We start from the raw sequence: 18,067 nt of genomic DNA on the forward strand, positions 1-18,067 counted from the left end.
CCATACACATTCTCTCATTCTCATTCTCTCTCTCCCTCACTTACACACACACACACACACACACACACGCCTGTCCCAACCCCCTCCTGACTTGCTCTAGGATGGGCCTTGGGGAGCTGGAACCCCTGAGGGACTTGAGATGATGCCAAAGCTCCTAGTGCCAGATTTGGAAATGCTGAGTCTAAGTAAATAAACCTGGTCCTCTCCCTTTCTCCTCAGGCCCTCACTGCTCCAAAAAACGAACACTGCCAGACGGTGACCTGTGTCTCCGTCTACCCAGGAAGCGTGTCAGTCCAGCCGCTCAGCACCCCGGTCTCAGTAAAACTGCCCCAGCTCCCGTGGGTGAGAAAATAATTGTGAGTTTTGGTCATAGGATACGTGTTTCTGTGTATGACTTACAGGTTCCTTTAAAGACATATACTAATACTAATGTTTATGCTTTTTAATCCATGGCCATGGGAGTTATATGAAGTGCTCTCCAGAAATATTCACATTCACTAAACCAGGAGGAGGACTGCCATCTCCCTAGTGACACACGACCAGTTCCTTCCACAGCAGGGGCCCTCGGAGTATCCATACCTGCATGCAACCGGGTGGTTCATTTCATATTTCTAATTAGCATAAACATAACATTTTCTCTATAATCTGTCTCCAGTTATTTTTAAATGAAGCTGTGCTTCCCCCAGGGAAATAGGCATCTGCTGGCTGTGATTTTTTCAATAGTTTTCTTGTCGGACCACAAATTAAACCCACTTTTAAGAGTTGTAGTCACCAAGTGGTTTCAAGTAAATACGTCTGGTTCTTTTATCCCTCCCCAATTTTACATTTCTGAGAAAGGCAAGCTTATAAAAGCTAACAACAACAACAACAACAGAAGGAGAGATAGTTCTTGGGGTATTCCAGGTAAAAAGAGCAGTTGCTGTCAGGTGCAATAAAACGTGATCCTTCTAACGAAGCCATTGCAGCTGGAGCCCACATTGGGTCTCAAACCCGGAGGGTAAACAGCCCTCAAGCCAAGGCCCCCTTTGGTTTGCCAAGTGTTGTTACCTTCGACTGCAAGGAAAGCTGGGGATCAAATTCTTCATCTGCAGAAGAGGAGGTCGTGGAAGAGTCAGTCTCTGTCACCTGCTCCCTGATGGGCACATGCTTGGGACCTGAAAGAGGAACAGAACTCACTTAACTCCTAGCTTCTTTTCTTACTTAGTGACCCAAAGCTGCCTCTCCCTCCTCCCCTTTTTCTCCATTCCCCCCCCACCCCCGCCCTCCCTCCACTGCACCTGCCATAAGCATGAAGGGGCAATACCTAAGGGCAACTGAAAATTTGGCCCTTCACGTTAATTACACTTCTGGGTCCCTGCCAAGAGCTTTGCAGCTCTCTTCACGTTAAAAATAAAGGGATTATGCAGAAATCAATTAATTCCTTAAACACCATTTATATGGTGTGTTGCTTGAATGCATTCAGAGATGAAATCTATTATTAAAATGCTTGTCTGAAGTTAGCTGAGTTACCTAAATGCTTGTGTAAGGTTTGTTCTGCAGAGTAATTGAATGCAAAAAAAAGTCAGAGCCAGCTCTTAAACAAATCGCCTTTCTGCGGCTCACAGCATCTGGTACCCATTTTTACTACATGACATCTGCTCAGTGTAAAAGAGCTGGCGTCAGAATGTCTGGTCATAGAAAAAAAATCCCAAATGTAATCAGAAGCAAAAGGACTCTAAGCCTAAGGTTTTATCACATAGTCTCATGCAACATAAATATTTCATTAATTATGGCTAAACAAATGCCACTTTTATTTTCCCAACTTGCAGATATTATCACATCATCGAAGTGATGATTCAAATGCCAGGAAAGGCAGTTTAAGATAGGGAGGGCTCAACAATGCAGGGCCCACGGGAGAGCCAAAGACGAGGGGATGTGCCAGCCTCCGAACAAGAGGTGGGTGGTTAGAGGCAGCAAAGTGCAAGTGGTCGCTAGAAGCTCCTTGTGATCCATCCGGCTGGCGACCCCGTGCGATAAAGTCTTCCAGGTGCCACAGGAGGCTTTTATTCTTCTCAGCAAGAACATCTACCCCTACACATCAACCTGATACTGAGTTAATGATTAAATATCTGGATTAATGCACTCTGGACACTGAACATCAGAACCAGCGAGGACTCCAGGAAATTTACTCATCTTGACTGTGTGGTGGCAGCTGATATTTGAATGGCAGTATGTGTTGAGTGGGGAGGAAGGTGGAGAAGCCAGTCCACGCTGACTAACATTCCCTCCAGTCTGCCTTTTCTTCTCCATAATTTTCAACCATTTACCCCAGGGGGAGAGGCCAAGATTAAAAATAATAATAATAATAATTTTAACCTCCAGGAGTACATTTACATATGCGGTTATTCAAAGCAAAATAATGCAAAACATCTACATACATAATAACACCGCCTCTCCTGGGAGGTTTAACTGTTTCCCCCTTCACTTTGCCAGATGAGGAAGCTCAGGTGAAGGTAGAATCAGGGAGCAGTATAGCATAATACTGGGAGGGAGCTTGTTAGTGGTGAGCGGAGATTGTTTCCCCATTGCAGCCATAAATTACCACTGGGTAATTCAGTCTGAGTGTGTGAACTTGAGGAACCAACTTCTACCTCCCCGTGTTTCTGGGGATCATGATTTTCTAACACGCAGATTTTGCATCGCAAGATTAAAAATGATCAGTGTAAGGAGTCTAACACAGTGCCTGGTTCACTGGAGGTGCTCAAATACATGTTGTTACCGGCATCAGCAACAGCCCCTGCTTCACAATGATCACTGATCGAAATGAACAAGACTACAGCATTAGAGAACAATTGCCTGATTCTCCTTTATTTAATGGAAAAAAGTATAATAACTTCAGGATAACACGTTTTCTAAACCTCAGAAACAAATTTAATATTCCCCTTGTTTTTCATTTGAAATTGAGGGGAAAATGGTTCCAGATATAATACATTTCGGAAACTTCTGGCAAAGTTATATAAAGTTATATAGGTGCCTCTAAATCTTTTCCCCTCTACCCTCTTCCATCAAAGAACCATCCGTTCTAGGCATTCACTTTTCATTTTCAGAGTCGAAAAACTTGGCAGCATTGTTTCACTCTGGTTACAATGGAGTGTCTGATTCTGGGATTGATCCCCCACCACAAGCTCTGGAAGTCAGGACAAAATATAGTATAAGAAGCAGCTCTTTCCAGGCATTGGATAATAGGAGGCGCAGAGCTGTGAAAAAGGTGAGAACAGAAGCAAAGGAGGTGAGCCCTATAATCACAATAGCTTCCTCTGCCTGGAGGCACTTTTCTCCATAGCACAGTGCTGGCAGGAAGAACCTTATTGGAGCACAGCTGATTCACTGGGTTGAAAAAACAGGGATCTATGTTTGAGAGGGCTGGGCAGCTGGAATGTATGAGGGAGAGTACTGGAGAGGAGTGAGCTATGCAGAGAAAGAACTTCAGAAATAAGCAGAGATGTCCCCTTAAGTCTATTGCTTAATAGTAAACAACTGATGCCCAGAAAGAAACTACATAAGGCTGGGCAAATACCTGCTGGGGAGTTAAAGAATAAATAACATCTAAAGCTTTTGCAGGACTGGAAAATAGTCAAGTTCCCCCCAGCCAGAGTAGAACAAATATGGGGGGCCTTAGTAGAAACCACGGAAGAGTCCCACTTTAGTAATAGGGAGAAAGAAGCCCTAGAGTAAAGGTTATTATTGACTCACCTGAATATAGCTAAAAATATGCCTTGGAAGAAATAAACTGATCTGCAAGTACTTGACTGCCTTTGCATACGTTCTTCACTGCCTACTTTAATATTCTTTAAATGAAGAAACAAAACATAGACATTCAAGTAATGTAATAGTCACAAAATCTAGCAGCCTAATCCTAATCCTAACCTTAACCCATCTACAAACTCAGAGGGTGTTGCACCCCAACTCCACAGGGACAGAAGCTCCTGGACTTGGGACCCTTCCTGACTTGACCCTCTGCATCTCTTCATTAAGCTGTTCGACTGTATCTTTTATTATATCCTTTATAATAAACTGGTGTGGTTTTTTTAGTGCCATTTCAGCAAATTATTGAGCCAAAGGAAAGAATAAGGAAATCCCTATTTATGTAGCTGTTTGGTCAGAAATACAGACGACAACCATTAAGGATACAGAAGATTGGAGCAAAGATTACTAGTACATTTGACCTAACTGATAAAAATATGTAGAACTAGAGAATATACGTTTTTCTTTTCTAGAGCACATGGAATTTTACTAACTTGGTGTTATGCTAACCCATACAGTATCAACAAAATTCAAAGGACTGAAATCATACCTAGTATGTATTATGACAACAGTGAGATTAAGCTAGAAATCAGTAATAAAAAATAACACTAGAAAATTTCAAAATGAGTTTGCTAGGTGGGAAAGCTAAGGTGAGATAATACTTTTCTAACCACCTATAGATCAAAGAAAAACTAAAAATAAATGTAAACTGATGATTAAAAAGAGCATAACAAAATGATTAGGAAGCAGCTAACATAGTAATTAGAGGGAAATTTAGAGCTTTAAATCTACACATTATGCAAAAAAAAGTTGAGAATTAATGCTCTAAGTTCTATTTCAAGAAGCTAGAAAAAGAACAACCAATTGAATCTACAGAAACTAAAAGGAAAAAATAATCAAGAAGAGATTATAAAAGACAATAAAGACAAAGCAGAAATAAAATAGAAAATTAACAAAGCAAAAATTTGGTTCTTTAGAAAGATAAATAAAATCAATAACCTCCTAAGAAGATAAAAGAGACAGAAAACACCAATTTCCATACTGGAAATAAAAAAGTCCTACAATAAGCTATTATATAAACTATTTTAAGACAATAAATTTGAAAATTTAGATAAAATAGAAATATTTATTGAAAACCATGATTGATCAAAACTGACATAATAGGAAAGACAATCTGAATAATGATATCTATTAAAAAAACTGGATCCATAATTGGAAATCACCCTACAAAAAAAAATTCTAGGCTAGATGACTTCATTTGTGTCCAAATGCTTAAAACTCTTCCAGAGAATAGAGAAAAATGGAACACTTCCCAACTTGTGTTATGAAGCTAGCATAGTTTGATAACATAACTGGACAAGGATATTGCAAGAATGAAAAATTTCAGACCAATATCTCTCATGAACATATGTACAAAACTACTACAAATGAGCAAATTTCAGAGTGATACATGAAAAGATTATATATGATGACCAAGTTGGGTTTATCCCAAGAACTTGTAATGACTTAACATTTCTGAATCTATATAAAAATGCAATCAATATAATTCAGCACATTATTGCATAAAGTAAAATAATATGAATATTTCAAATGATGTAGAAAAAGCATTTGATTAAATTTATCATTATTCATAATAAAAACTCACAGTAAGCTAGGTTAAAGGAAAATGTAATTCTATCAAAAGAAAAATGTGTTTAATAGAAAAATATTTTACACTGCATAAGTTTTAAAATTTAAATTCATTAACATTAAATAAAATTAAAAATTCAGTTCCTTACTCATACTAGCCATATCTCAATTGTAAAATAGTGGTTACCATACTGGACAACACAGTTCTAGTAGGTAACATAGAATAACATCTTCATGACCTCAGAGAAGAAAATGATTAAATGATTTCATAAACAGGATACAAAATCAATAATAAAGGAAAATATTGATAAATTTTGCTTCATTAAAATAAACACTTCTTTTTATCAAAAGACACTTTTAAAGAGTGGAAAAAATGAGCCAAAGAGTGGGAGAATGGGAGAAGATATTTATTATATATATGTGTGTGTGTGTGTGTGTGTGTGTGTGTGTGTGTGTATCTCACAGGTGACTTATGTCCAGAATCTACACAAATTTACAAGTCAATAATAAGGAAAGGGATGTCTACACAATAAAAGTATGGGCAAAACACTTGAATAAAGACTTCATACAAGAGAATATTTAAACAAACGTGAAAAGTAGTGCAACATCATTATCAGGTAAGTGCAGATTAAAACCAATGATGAGATACAACTCCATAAAGAGAGCTACATTGAAAAAACTGAGACTATCAAGTGTTGACAAAGATGTGGGTCAAAAGGAGCTCTGATTTCCTAATGGGGAATATAAACATAGGTATAATCATTATGGAAAACATTTGAACAATATCTTCTTTTTTTTTTTTTTTACAGAGACAGAGTGAGAGACAGAGAGAAGGGTAGATAGGGACAGACAGACAGGAATGGAGAGAGATGAGAAGCATCAATCATTAGTGTTTTGTTGAGACACCTTAGTTGTTCATTGATTGCTTTCTCATATGTGCCTTGACCGCGAGCCTTCAGCAGACCGAGTAACCCCTTGCTCGAGCCAGCGACCATGCGTCCAGGCTGGTGAGCCTTGCTCAAACCAGATGAGCCCACGCTCAAGCTGGCGACCTTGGGGTCTCAAACCTGGGTCCTCCACGTCCCTGTCTGACGCTCTATCCACCGCGCCACCCCCTGGTCAGGCTGAATGATATCTTCTAAAGCAAACTATACATGCCTACCCCATGACCTATTAATTCTACTTGCAGGTATATATGGGGTGGGAAAAATTAGGTCTACAGTTGTGAGTTTATTGTATTTTTATTTATTAATTATTGTATTATTTTCCACGAAAACAACTGTAAACCTACTTTTGCCCAACCCTGTACTGCCAAAGCTTCTCTCTTTGAACAAACTTTAGCCAAGCTCCTCTGAGCCCTTTTTTTTGACTTGGCCTTAACCTTGGCTTTTCAAAACTACACTCTCAATATAAATTATTTAGCCCACGCACTTCTTCCTACATTAAAAGATTTAAACACTATCACAGTTTCTAACAGCTTAAGGCCACAACCCTTGGATGAGGCCAACTCCACTTAAAGTACTTGAGAGAACTCAAGGCTGACCGAAGGATTGACTGTTCTAACCAAGGCCTTTGAACAGGCCCCTGGCTACCCACCCTTTTCTTAGAGTTTACTAAAAGGGCTTACAATTGAGAATCCTTCCTCTGCCCCTTTGAGATATATATGTGTCTTCTGCCATTCAGGAGTGTCTTTCTCAAGAACCTGAAAGGCCATTTTTTTAAAATGCAATCACCGGGAAGCATAGGGCCTCTTTCTCCTGTCTCTGTGGGAGGGTGGAATCCTGACTTCAATAACAACCAGCTAACAGACTCAGCTGGTACAATCAGCATTTATACAGACCAACGCTTTGTAACTTTTTCCACTTCCCTGACTCTGCTGAGCCCTCTTCTCGGCCCCTCAACCTAATCCCTCATTCTCCCTGTAAAATACCATGCCTCCTCTATAAAAATCAAAGCTGAGTTCATTTCATGCTAGACTCTTTTCCCTATTGCAATAGTGATATTACTAATTAAAATCTGTCTTTACTATTTTAAATAGTATCTGGCTTTGTTTATCTTTGACAGTTTTTTTCTGACAATACAGAAAAGATATGAATGAATGCTTGAAGCTGCATTACTCAGAATAAAAACAGCGGAAAAGAGCCCAAGTACCTACCAATAGAAGGCACAAATAAACTGTGGCATATTCATACAAGAAAATAAAAATGTAGCAAAGGAAAAGAACAAACCATTGCTGCATATAACTGCATAGATAAATCAACTCCTGCCCCCATACACGTAATGATTAATGAAAGAAGTCATGCATAAAAAAGTAGATACTTGCATTAGTTTTCGAATGTTGTGGGAACAATGAACACAAATTTAGCAGCTCACAATAGCACCCATTTATTATTGCATAGTTGTGAAGGTCACAAGTGCAGGCACAGCTCAACTGGGTCATCTGTTCAGTGTCTCACAGTGCTGCAATCAAGGTGTCTGCCGGGCTGGATTCTCATCTGCAGCACAGTGTTGTCTTCCAGCTCATTTGGGTTGTTGGCAGAATTCAGTTTCTTGTGGTTGCAGGACATAGGGCCCTGGTTTCTTGCTGGCCGTCAGCCGGAGGTCAATCTTGGCTCCTAGAGGCCTCCTGTTCCCAGGCTCTCTCACAATACGACAGTTTACTTCTTCAAGGTCAGCAGGATCATGTCTTTCTCATACTTTGAATATCTGACTTTAGGAATGGTCCAGTCCTTGTTAACAGCTCACCAGATTATGTTAGGCCTAACCAGGATAATCTCTTCCTTTTGATTAACTCAAACTCAATTGGTTTGAAACTCAATTACATTTGCAAAATCCCATAACCCAATCCTGGGAGTGAAATCCATCGTATTTTCATTCCTACCATATTCAAGAAGACAAGATTATACTGGGCAAGTAGGCTGGGGAGGAGGGATAAAAGTACTGTATGCAGCCCTCTCAGAATTCTGCCTACCACAATACAGACTACATCATTTTTTTTAAGTCAAAAAACTGCAAAAAGTAATCTATGATGTTAAAAGTTAGGTGGTAGCCCTGGCCGGTTGGCTCAGCGGTAGAGCGTCGGCCTAGCGTGCGGAGGACCCGGGTTCGATTCCCGGCCAGGGCACACAGGAGAAGCGCCCATTTGCTTCTCCACCCCTCCGCCGCGCTTTCCCCACTGTCTCTCTCTTCCCCTCCCGCAGCCAAGGCTCCATTGGAGCAAAGATGGCCCGGGCGCTGGGGATGGCTCTGTGGCCTCTGCCCCAGGCGCTAGAGTGGCTCTGGTCGCAACATGGCGATGCCCAGGATGGGCAGAGCATTGCCCCCTGGTGGGCAGAGCGTCGCCCCTGGTGGGCGTGCCGGGTGTATCCCGGTCGGGCGCATGCCGGAGTCTGTCTGACTGTCTCTCCCTGTTTCCAGATTCAGAAAAATGAAAAAAAAAAAAAAAAAAAAAAAGTTAGGTGGTAAGTCCTTTGGTTTGGTGGCATCTGTATTTGGGAAGAAGCATGAGTGAGGGTTCTGAGTGCTGGCAATGTGCTTCATCTTAATCTCCAAGGTGGTTACACAAATGTGTGCTTTGTAAAAATTCATCATTTGTGTATTTTATGGTATCATGTTATCCTGAAACATAAAGTTTATGCAAAAATAAAAAAGACGTTCTCAAGGTACTTTAATTATACACAAGAATAATAATAAGGTGACCAATCATCCTCCTTTAGGAAAGACAGTCCTTCTTTTGTAAGTTCCACCCTCCCTTGAAAAGTGTCCTACATGTCTTCCTTTTTGATATTGGAAGACTAAGCTGTAAATGTCCGTATTTGATCAATGCAGAGTCAATCCATTGCATGTGATGTGACGTATTTGTATTTGACACGACAATTCGTCAAGGATCAGTACAGTGCGGTGAGATGTGATTATGAGACACATGTGCTCCACATGGGAGACCTTGAGAGAGCATGCGATATACCAATAGCACAAATGGCTTTGCGTACTTCTTACTGAAACACAACACAGCACATACGACAGTGTAGACTCACGATTATTTCTTTCTTAGTGAATATTCAATCATAGACAGGTAAGCACAATTCACGTTTTATTAATTCATTATCTATTGTATTTAATAATTTCCAAATACATATAATTTTATTTACAAGTATTTTCCCTAAATTCGAGTTTTAAAGTAGAAATCTAACCTCAAATCATATCTATTAATAACACATTTTGATTAAATAGTTGCATAAAACAGATGTTTTTTAATTAGCTAATGATAAATACACCCAAATATCACTCCAAATTAGTGGTTTTGTTTGATATTTAGTTTTACTAAATGAGTACTTTTTTCTTAAAATTATTATTAAAAATTAATAGGCATAATTATAATATAAAATATTACAAATGTTTTTATTATGCATTTATCATGTTATAGTGTATTATTGTTGCAATGAATAAAATGTTTCTTTTAATTATATTATTTTCTTCAATTTACTTTTGTCCTCCTTTTCATTGTAAAAAGTTGTTCACCTTAATAATAATTAGCATTAAAATTGTATAAAACCCTGATTGGTTGGCTCAGCGGTAGAGCATTGGCCCGGCGTGTGGAAGTACCACATTTGATTCCTGGCCAGGGCACATAGGAGAGGCGCCCATCTGCCTCTTCACCGTTCCTCCCTCCTTTCTCTCTCTCTCTTCCCCTCCTGCAGCCAAGACTCCATTGGAGCCAAGTTGGCCCAGGCACTGAGGACGGCTCCATGGCCTCTGCCTCAGGCACCAGAATGGTTGTGGTTGCAGCCAGAGCCCAGATAGGCAGAGCATCGCCCCCTAGTAGGCATGCTGGATGGATCCCAGTCTGGCGCATGCAGGAGTCTGTCTCTCTGCCTTCCTGTTGCTCACTTCAGAAAAATACAAAAAACAAAAATAAACAAACACACATAAAAAAACAAAAAACAGGCACTGGTAAATACTTCAAATCAGTTTATATCCCTAAGCAATTTAAACACTCAGAGTTTATGTATGATATTAATTTACCTAGTAAGCTGTGTTGTAAAAAATAAAAATAAATAAATTCCAGCTGGCTCTTCTTCAGGTGATCATAAATTCAAGGTACTTCACTTTGAATAACTCACTTTCCATTTGAATATATATATATTTTTAATCTCTATTGCATGGACATGTACAAGTTAAATGTGGAGAGAACCGTGTTTACTGGGTTGGTCAGCAGCAGGAAAATAAAGGGAAATAATGAGTTTAATCTGATAGAGTAGGTAAAATCTTAACATTGTTATGAACTGACCTAAAATCATCTGAGAGTATCACAGAGATTTTCTATGAGATGGTCCCAGGCACTCTATCCAGAGCTAGTCAACTTTAACCTAATTCCATTCTCTATGTTTCTATTCTTTTTTAAGCCAAAGAGGTCACATCATTTCCTAATGAATAAAAACAAATGCAGCTGTTCATAATTAAATCAGGAAAACATATTTACTCCAACTTATTGTAATCAGCACAGATAGAAATCATGTATGTATAATATAAACAAACTAAAGGCTAATCTTACCTAAAAATTTGATGCAAAATCTTAAAATATTAGAAAATTGAACAGAAGAGTGTATTAAAATAATAAAACATCATGACCAGTGGTAGTTATTTTAGCAATTCAAGGATGGTTCAATATCAGTAAATTTATTATATAATTCATATAAAATAAGCTAAGAAAATAAATTATTCAACCATCTCAGAAGGGGCTAAAATGATATTTGATAAAATTCAACATCCATTTGTGATGAAAAAATGGAGTTGACCCTGTTAGGGGTACCTACCACCTACCTACACAGTGGAAATTTGGTGTATAACTTGAGTCAGCCCTCCAAATACTCACATCTGTTCACCAGTTGACCCTTGAAAAACACAGGTTTGAACTGCTTGGGTCAATTGATGAAAAATCTGCAGATAAGTGAACCTGCACAGTTCAAACCCACATTGTTCAGGGATCAACTGTACTTTCAATAAAATATGACTAGATGGCTATTTCCTTAAAATGATTAAATATATCTGGGTTAAGAAAGAAGCCAGCATCATGCTTAAATGGGAAAACATTATTTTTATTAATTAGGTACATTCTTATTAAAGTTAGAACTATAATAAGGAAACCATTATCACTATTTTTATTTAATATTGTTCCTGGAGATTCTGGAAACCAAAGAAACTAAGGAAACAAAATAAATTAGAGGTACACAACTTCAAAATAAGAGGTAAAAATTATCATTATTTGCACACGTTATGAATGTATATTTTGGGGAGGACCCAGGAAAACTCACTGAAAAATTTTTACAAGCAAAGAGAATACAGCAAAATGGATGGGTACAAAATAACTCTACAGAAATAAATAATTTTCATGTATACAACCAATAGCAGCAAGATAAAATGGAAATATTTATAATAGCAAGAAAAACTAAACATATCTAATAATAAACTTAACAATATACATGCAAAAGCTATTTGATACAAAGTTTAGAATATTCCTGAGGGTCACAATAAAAAACACAAACAAATAGAAAGTCAATTCACATCATAAGGTTATAAATTTTTTCAAGTCAGTTTGTAAACTTAACTCAATCCCATAAAAGTACTCATAGGATTTTCTTCCTTTTGTTTTTGGAACAGACAAGCCGATGCTAAATTCATATAGAATATCAAACAAGCAAGAAGAGCCAGGAAAATTTTAAAATAGAAGATCAGTAATAAAATACTTTTTCTACCTGATCGTATAATACACAAATTTTAAAAAACCATATAACTATACAAAATAAAATAATTAAAAGTGTGGTACTGGTACATAACAGACAACTCAATAGAATATAATAAATGATGTAGAAATCAGTCCAAGTACAAGAATTTGATATATGATAAAGATGTCATCTCACATAAGAAAGGTAAAAGATAAATTATTCAATAAACTATTTTAAAATAATCAGGAAAACATTAAAAACAATAAGGTTGGATCCATAACTCATATATTATACTAGAAAAAAATGAAAATGTTTAAATGTAAAAAAATTTTTAAAAAAACACAAAAGAAACTGTAAGAAAACTATAAACTTGGATGAAGCTCTGTCTGAACTATTATATAAAGCTCAAAAGTCATCATATGAGAAACTGCTTACAACTACTATATAAAAATAAAAATTTTACATGACAAGAACAACCATAAAGAAAGTTAAACACTGACAAGGAACTGGGAAAAGTATATGTAACTCATATCACAAAATTGGGCTAAATTTCCCTTTCAATAGAGTCCCCCACACATCCTGAAGAAAAATAGCAACAACCCCAAAGATAACTGAAAAACAGAAACAATAGTTCACAGTAAAGGAAATATAAATGACTATGGAAAGATGTTTAATCACTTATCAGATTGGTAAAGATTAAACAAAAAGTAGTGTAACAACCCAGTCTGTGCCAGTGTGGAAATAGTACTCCCATGCTTTGCTGCTGGGAGTGTGAACTGGCATCCCTTTGATGGAGGACAACTTGGCAATATTTATCAAATTCTTAATTCACATGTTCTTTGTTCCAGCATTTCTATTTCTAGGAATTTATCCTACAAATGAATTCACATATATGCCAAATGGTCTAAGTTCTTAATTACTGTGTACTGTTTGTAACAGCAAAAGACTTGAAATGGCTTAAACTTCCCATCATAGGGGACTGGCTACATAAATCATGGTAACATGTGCACAATGCGATACCTTGTAACTATAAAACAAAGGGAAAGCTCTTTATATACTAATATGTGATGATCTCCAAAATAAAATTGAAAGCACAAAAAGGTGCCTGGCCTGTGGTAGCGCAGTGGATTGAGTGCCCAGCTGGAACACTGAGGTCACCTGTTCAAAACGCTGGTTTGCCCAGTCAGAGCACATACCACAAGCAACCAATAAACAGCTAGAGGATGTGGGGGGTATCCTCTCCCCACACCCATAAAATCGATAAATAAAATCTTTTTTTAAAAAATAGTAGAGAAAAAGTATGTACAATATGCTACTGTTTGTGAAAGAAAAAAGAAAGAATATAATATGTAAATTTGCTCGTGTATTCATAAATTCTGTCTGGAAGAAAGCCTAAGAACCAGATAGATAATAGTATCTGTCATCAGGGATACGACCTGAATGGCTCAGGGACAAGGAAGGGAGATAGCATATTTTGTGTCTTTTGGACCCTTTTATTTTGAACCATGTGAGTGTATTATCTATCAAAAAACGCACAACACATTAAAGTTTATGTCGTGATATAAAAGGTATAAATTTCAGCCTGTCCATGCTTATCCCGAACTTGGCTGAAAATAAGACCTCTTATTAATCTATATATATAACTTTTTAACTAAGGCACCAAAGGAGAGAAATAAGTTTTTGCTTGAAAACCTAAGTTCCAAGATAATAGTTAAATAAGGAAATAACATGTCAAAAAAAAAAAAGAAAAAGAAAAAGAAAGTTGCTCAACAGTAGTAACAGTAGAATCCAGTTTGTTTAAAGCAATCAGACAAATATCAACAACAAAAAGAAATCATGTGTGTTTAAATGATCTCTAAGGAGATACACCAAAACTTTGGTGAGTACAGTAGGGATGAGAGAATACAGGTTACTTTTTTAAAGATATTTCCATATTGCTGAATTATTCTGATTCTTTAATGCATTAATTAATTTTATAATTCAAAAAATTATAGATTTAAATACAAAAAAAGTCTAAGGTTCAACTGGTAACCAAACAGACATAAACATGTACAAGCTAGTAATTAAAAAATACAAGTTTAAAGGAGGTGCCATTAAGAAAAATTTTTTTCAGTTATATACATTTAATATATATATTATATTGATAAACCATTTTTTGACTATTAAGATAACAATATTTTTTAAATATGATACTCAATGCAGAGTGTGGTGAAAAATTACATTAGTGGTGAAATATAAATTGGTACTTTTCCCATGTTTTAAATAAAATTTATGACATGCAGTTGTAAGAAATAACAGAGAGGTTCCATGTATCCTTTACCCATTGTGTTCTTTCCTAGAGAGCAATTTGTCAGTGTTAGCTTAGAATCTTAAAAGTATTTACATTTTCATCCAGAAACCCCATTTCTTGGGATCTATCCTTTAAAAAAAAAATAATTCAAAGGAAAGGAAAAGCTATATGCATAAAAATGTCCACCCAAGACCATATATGAAATATATATTCATATATATAATTTATATATACATATATGTTAAACCATAAAAGACAGTTTATTAAATAACATAGCCACTTGATAGAATATTCTATAGCCATTAAATTACATTTATGTGGACTATGAGGTAATTGGTTTAATACCTAGAATATAAAGTTGATTTAAAGGATGCAAAATTTTGTATATAACTTAGTAAAAAATATTCACATTTGAAGAATAAGTTGAAGAGTAGTAAAATTTTATTTAAAATATTCACATTTGGCCTGACTAGGTGGTGGCGCAGTGGATAGAGCATCAGACTGGGATGCGGAGGACCAAGGTTCAAGATCCCGAGGTCGCCAGCTTGAGCGCAGGCTCATCTGGCTTGAGCAAAAAGCTCACCAGCTTGGACCCAAGGTCGCTGGCTCGAGCAAGGGGTTACTCGGTCTGCTGAAGGCCCACGGTCAAGGCACATATGAGAAAGCAATCAATGAACAACTAATGTGTCGCAGTGAAAAACTGATGATTGATGCTTCTCATCTCTCTCCGTTCCTGTCTGGCTGTCCCTGTCTATCCCTCTCTCTGACTCTCTCTCTGTCCCTGTTAAAAAAAAAAAAATCACATTTGAAGAATAAGTGGGAGAGTAGTAAAATTTTATTAACTGTCTCTTTCAAAACTTTCTATGACATAATTTCTTTTTTTCTTCTTCTTCTTTTCCAAGTGAGAGGAGGGGAGACAGAGAGACAGGCCCCCACATGCATCCTGACCAGGATCCACCTAGTAACCCCCACCTGGGGCCAATGCTCTGCCCATCGGGGGGCCTTGCTCACAACTGAGCTATCCTTAGCCATGCAGCACCCAGGGCTGATGCACTCAAACCAATCAAGCCATGGCTGCGGGAGGAGAAGAGAGAGAGAGAGAGAGAGAGAGAGAGAGAAGGTAGAGGGGAGGGGTAGAGAAGCAGATGGTCCCTTCACCTGTGTGCCCTGCCTGGGAATCGAACCGAGACATCCCATGCTGGGCTGATGCTTTACCACTGGAGCCAACTAGCCAGGGCAGACATAATTTCAAATATAATTTTTTCATAGTTTTTCAAATTTAAGTGTTTCTACTTTTATCAGAATTTAATTTGAGAAGCAAAACAAAGAAAAATATGCCTGTTTATTAATCCAATAATGGTAACTAACTGTCCAGCATGCACTGTAGACTGTTGTTAGGAGAAAGCCACTTACTTGCATCTTGCTTTGGAGAGGGAGGACGGACCCTCCGCCCCAGGTAACTGCAAGGCTGGCCCCGCCTCTCCAGGGCCAGGGCGCTGTCCACCGGCAGCACCTTCCCCTTGGGGATGTTGAAGAGGTCACGGAGGTCCTTTCTTTGTCTGGATTCTTGGAGGGAATTCTCAAAAGTTTTGTCTTTGAGTCTGAGGGAGGAAAAGAGTGAGATTTTTCTCTTCGGAACCCTAGATGCATCTGAGCAGGTCTCCTGCAAACTCACTTTCTCGAGGAGCGTAGGGACATCTTCCATCTTGTTGCAGGGTGGGGATGCGAATGCAGGAAACATCTTGGATGGCCGGTTGGGCAAACTACGGGTGCGAAAGGCAGGGTCTGGAAGGCCAGGGGCGGAAGGCTGGGCAGCCCTGGCGGGCAGAGCGCCCAGGGAGAAGAAGGCTGAGGCCCTGCTCGCCGTGTCTCTCCCAGGGGACTGCTGGTCCCAGTCTTTACTGGAGCTGGTTCTCCGAAGGCTGAATGACCGTGTGCACGCTTGCGGCGGGTTGGTGCGCCAAGCCGTTGATTCCGGCCTGGTCCAGGCCCTCCTCCCACCTTCGGGACTGGGGAGGAGGGGCTCCAGTGACCTCCGGATGGCATTGGCAATGAGCCTCAGGGGGGACTTGGGTGGAGCCACGCCTTGTTCCCCTGGCGTCCTTTCAGCTGGGGTCGCCCTCTTCTCCTGAGTCTCCGTCTGGGCCGGCAGGCTCTCTCCCACTCCCCGAGGGAAGGGCGAGGGGCAGGCTGGCTTCAGCACAGGGCCTCCTCCACCGTTCTCAACCCCTTTCTGGGAAAGCTGTGGTCCAGCTTCTGGGTACAAGCTCTCGGGGTTGAAGTCATTCCAATCCAGCAACCTGGTCTTCTGCTCCTGAGTGAGGGCCAGCTTCTTTAGGCCCAACTTCTTCCCCTCTGCCAGCTCTGACCCAGCCTCCTCTCCCCATGGGGAGCCAATATTCCCTTTCCCCGAGTCCTCTCCAGCCCTGGGAGACAGCCCTTGGTCTGCCAAGCACCTGTCCTTCCTGCCAAGCGGGTGTGGGCCCCTGTGGATGCTCCTGGTATCCTGACCGTCATCAGAAGCCGTCTCCGCAGGGCTGGGTGGCCTGCAGCTCGCCAGGCCGTCTCCACCAGGCCTCGCCAGGCAGTACTCTGCCCGCTCCAGCACTTGGCCATGAGGTATATACAGAGGGATTTCTTTGGGTACTTCTCGGCCTCTGGCTCGCCTCAGAAAGATTGGGTTAGAAGGGCTGAAATGACCTCTTGAGACCTGCTGGGAAAAACATAGCAGTGATGGGGAAATTTCCAGCATTTATATGAGAAAGGTAGATCTTAGTGTGTACACCCTCCTCCCTCCAGATCTCAGATACTCAAAGTTGGAAGGAGTCTGCCCGCGATGATTTCAGAGGCAGCTCTTCATTCAGATGGCTGCCTTGGGGCCTGCTGGGATCTATCTGCCTGGGGCCCCTGCATCAGTTTAGCAAAGGCTTTTCTGGGTCTCGGATTAGGTGGGTAGGAGGCCAGAAGGTAAGGCAAAGGCATTGAACAAGCTCCTGGGCTAGTGAGGTAGGGCTGGCCTGGCCCCTTTGGGTGTCAGGCACAGAGGGGAGGACAGATCCCCCATGGCCTGCTCAGCCTTGGCCCTACTGACAGGCACGTTCCACCCACAGCTCTGTCCTTCCAATTACCAGGAAACCAAGGCTTCTCCGTGGAGCCTGCTGGAGTAAGGAGAGAGCTAACCCTCTGGGCTGGAGCAGTGGTGGCAAGATGGCTGTCAGGGCCTTCTAAGGACTTTTCTAAACCTGACTCACACCTGGCACCGCTGAGCAGGTAGCCGTTTCTACATGCAGGAACTTGGCCATCGGCCAAGGAAGACCACAGGTGGACTCTAGGAGTGGTCGTGCCCTGCCAAGAGCCGTGACTGGGGGGTAGGTCACGGGGCAGGAGCTTCATAAGGGCACATGCTCTTCTGCCTGGTGCAGTCCTTCCCAGAGCTGAGAGCAGGGCCTGGCAGGTCACAGCGGCCTGATAAACTCATGCTGCAGGACAAAGTCCAACCCTGTGCTTCTCAGAGATGCCGTTTTCTGTTCAAGGGAAATGCTGCTTCCAAGGTTCTCAGCTCCTCCCAAGGGCACCCTCGGGCCTGCGCCTGCCCTCCTGCAGCTGCCAGCTCCTTCGCAGCCCCGGGGCGGGCCTGCAGGGC

At 40.1% G+C, this 18,067-nt stretch overlaps 1 protein-coding gene across 3 annotated transcripts in view; it reads right to left on the minus strand.

Moving 5' to 3' along the window:
- The window catches only part of MICAL2 (microtubule associated monooxygenase, calponin and LIM domain containing 2), a 219,692-nt gene that overhangs the window by 31,698 nt on the left and 169,927 nt on the right, over positions 1 to 18,067 (minus strand). For all 3 annotated transcript variants that reach the window (XM_066365593.1, XM_066365566.1, XM_066365558.1), the window contains 2 exons: positions 15,838 to 17,137; positions 1,048 to 1,154 (listed from right to left, as the gene is read on the minus strand). In XM_066365593.1, the coding sequence (XP_066221690.1) occupies positions 1,048 to 1,154; positions 15,838 to 17,137 (1,407 nt within the window). The remainder of the gene's footprint in view (positions 1 to 1,047; positions 1,155 to 15,837; positions 17,138 to 18,067) is intronic.

The sequence above is a fragment of the Saccopteryx leptura genome, chromosome 1, assembly GCF_036850995.1.
Source record: "Saccopteryx leptura isolate mSacLep1 chromosome 1, mSacLep1_pri_phased_curated, whole genome shotgun sequence".
Classification (NCBI taxonomy): domain Eukaryota; kingdom Metazoa; phylum Chordata; class Mammalia; order Chiroptera; family Emballonuridae; genus Saccopteryx; species Saccopteryx leptura.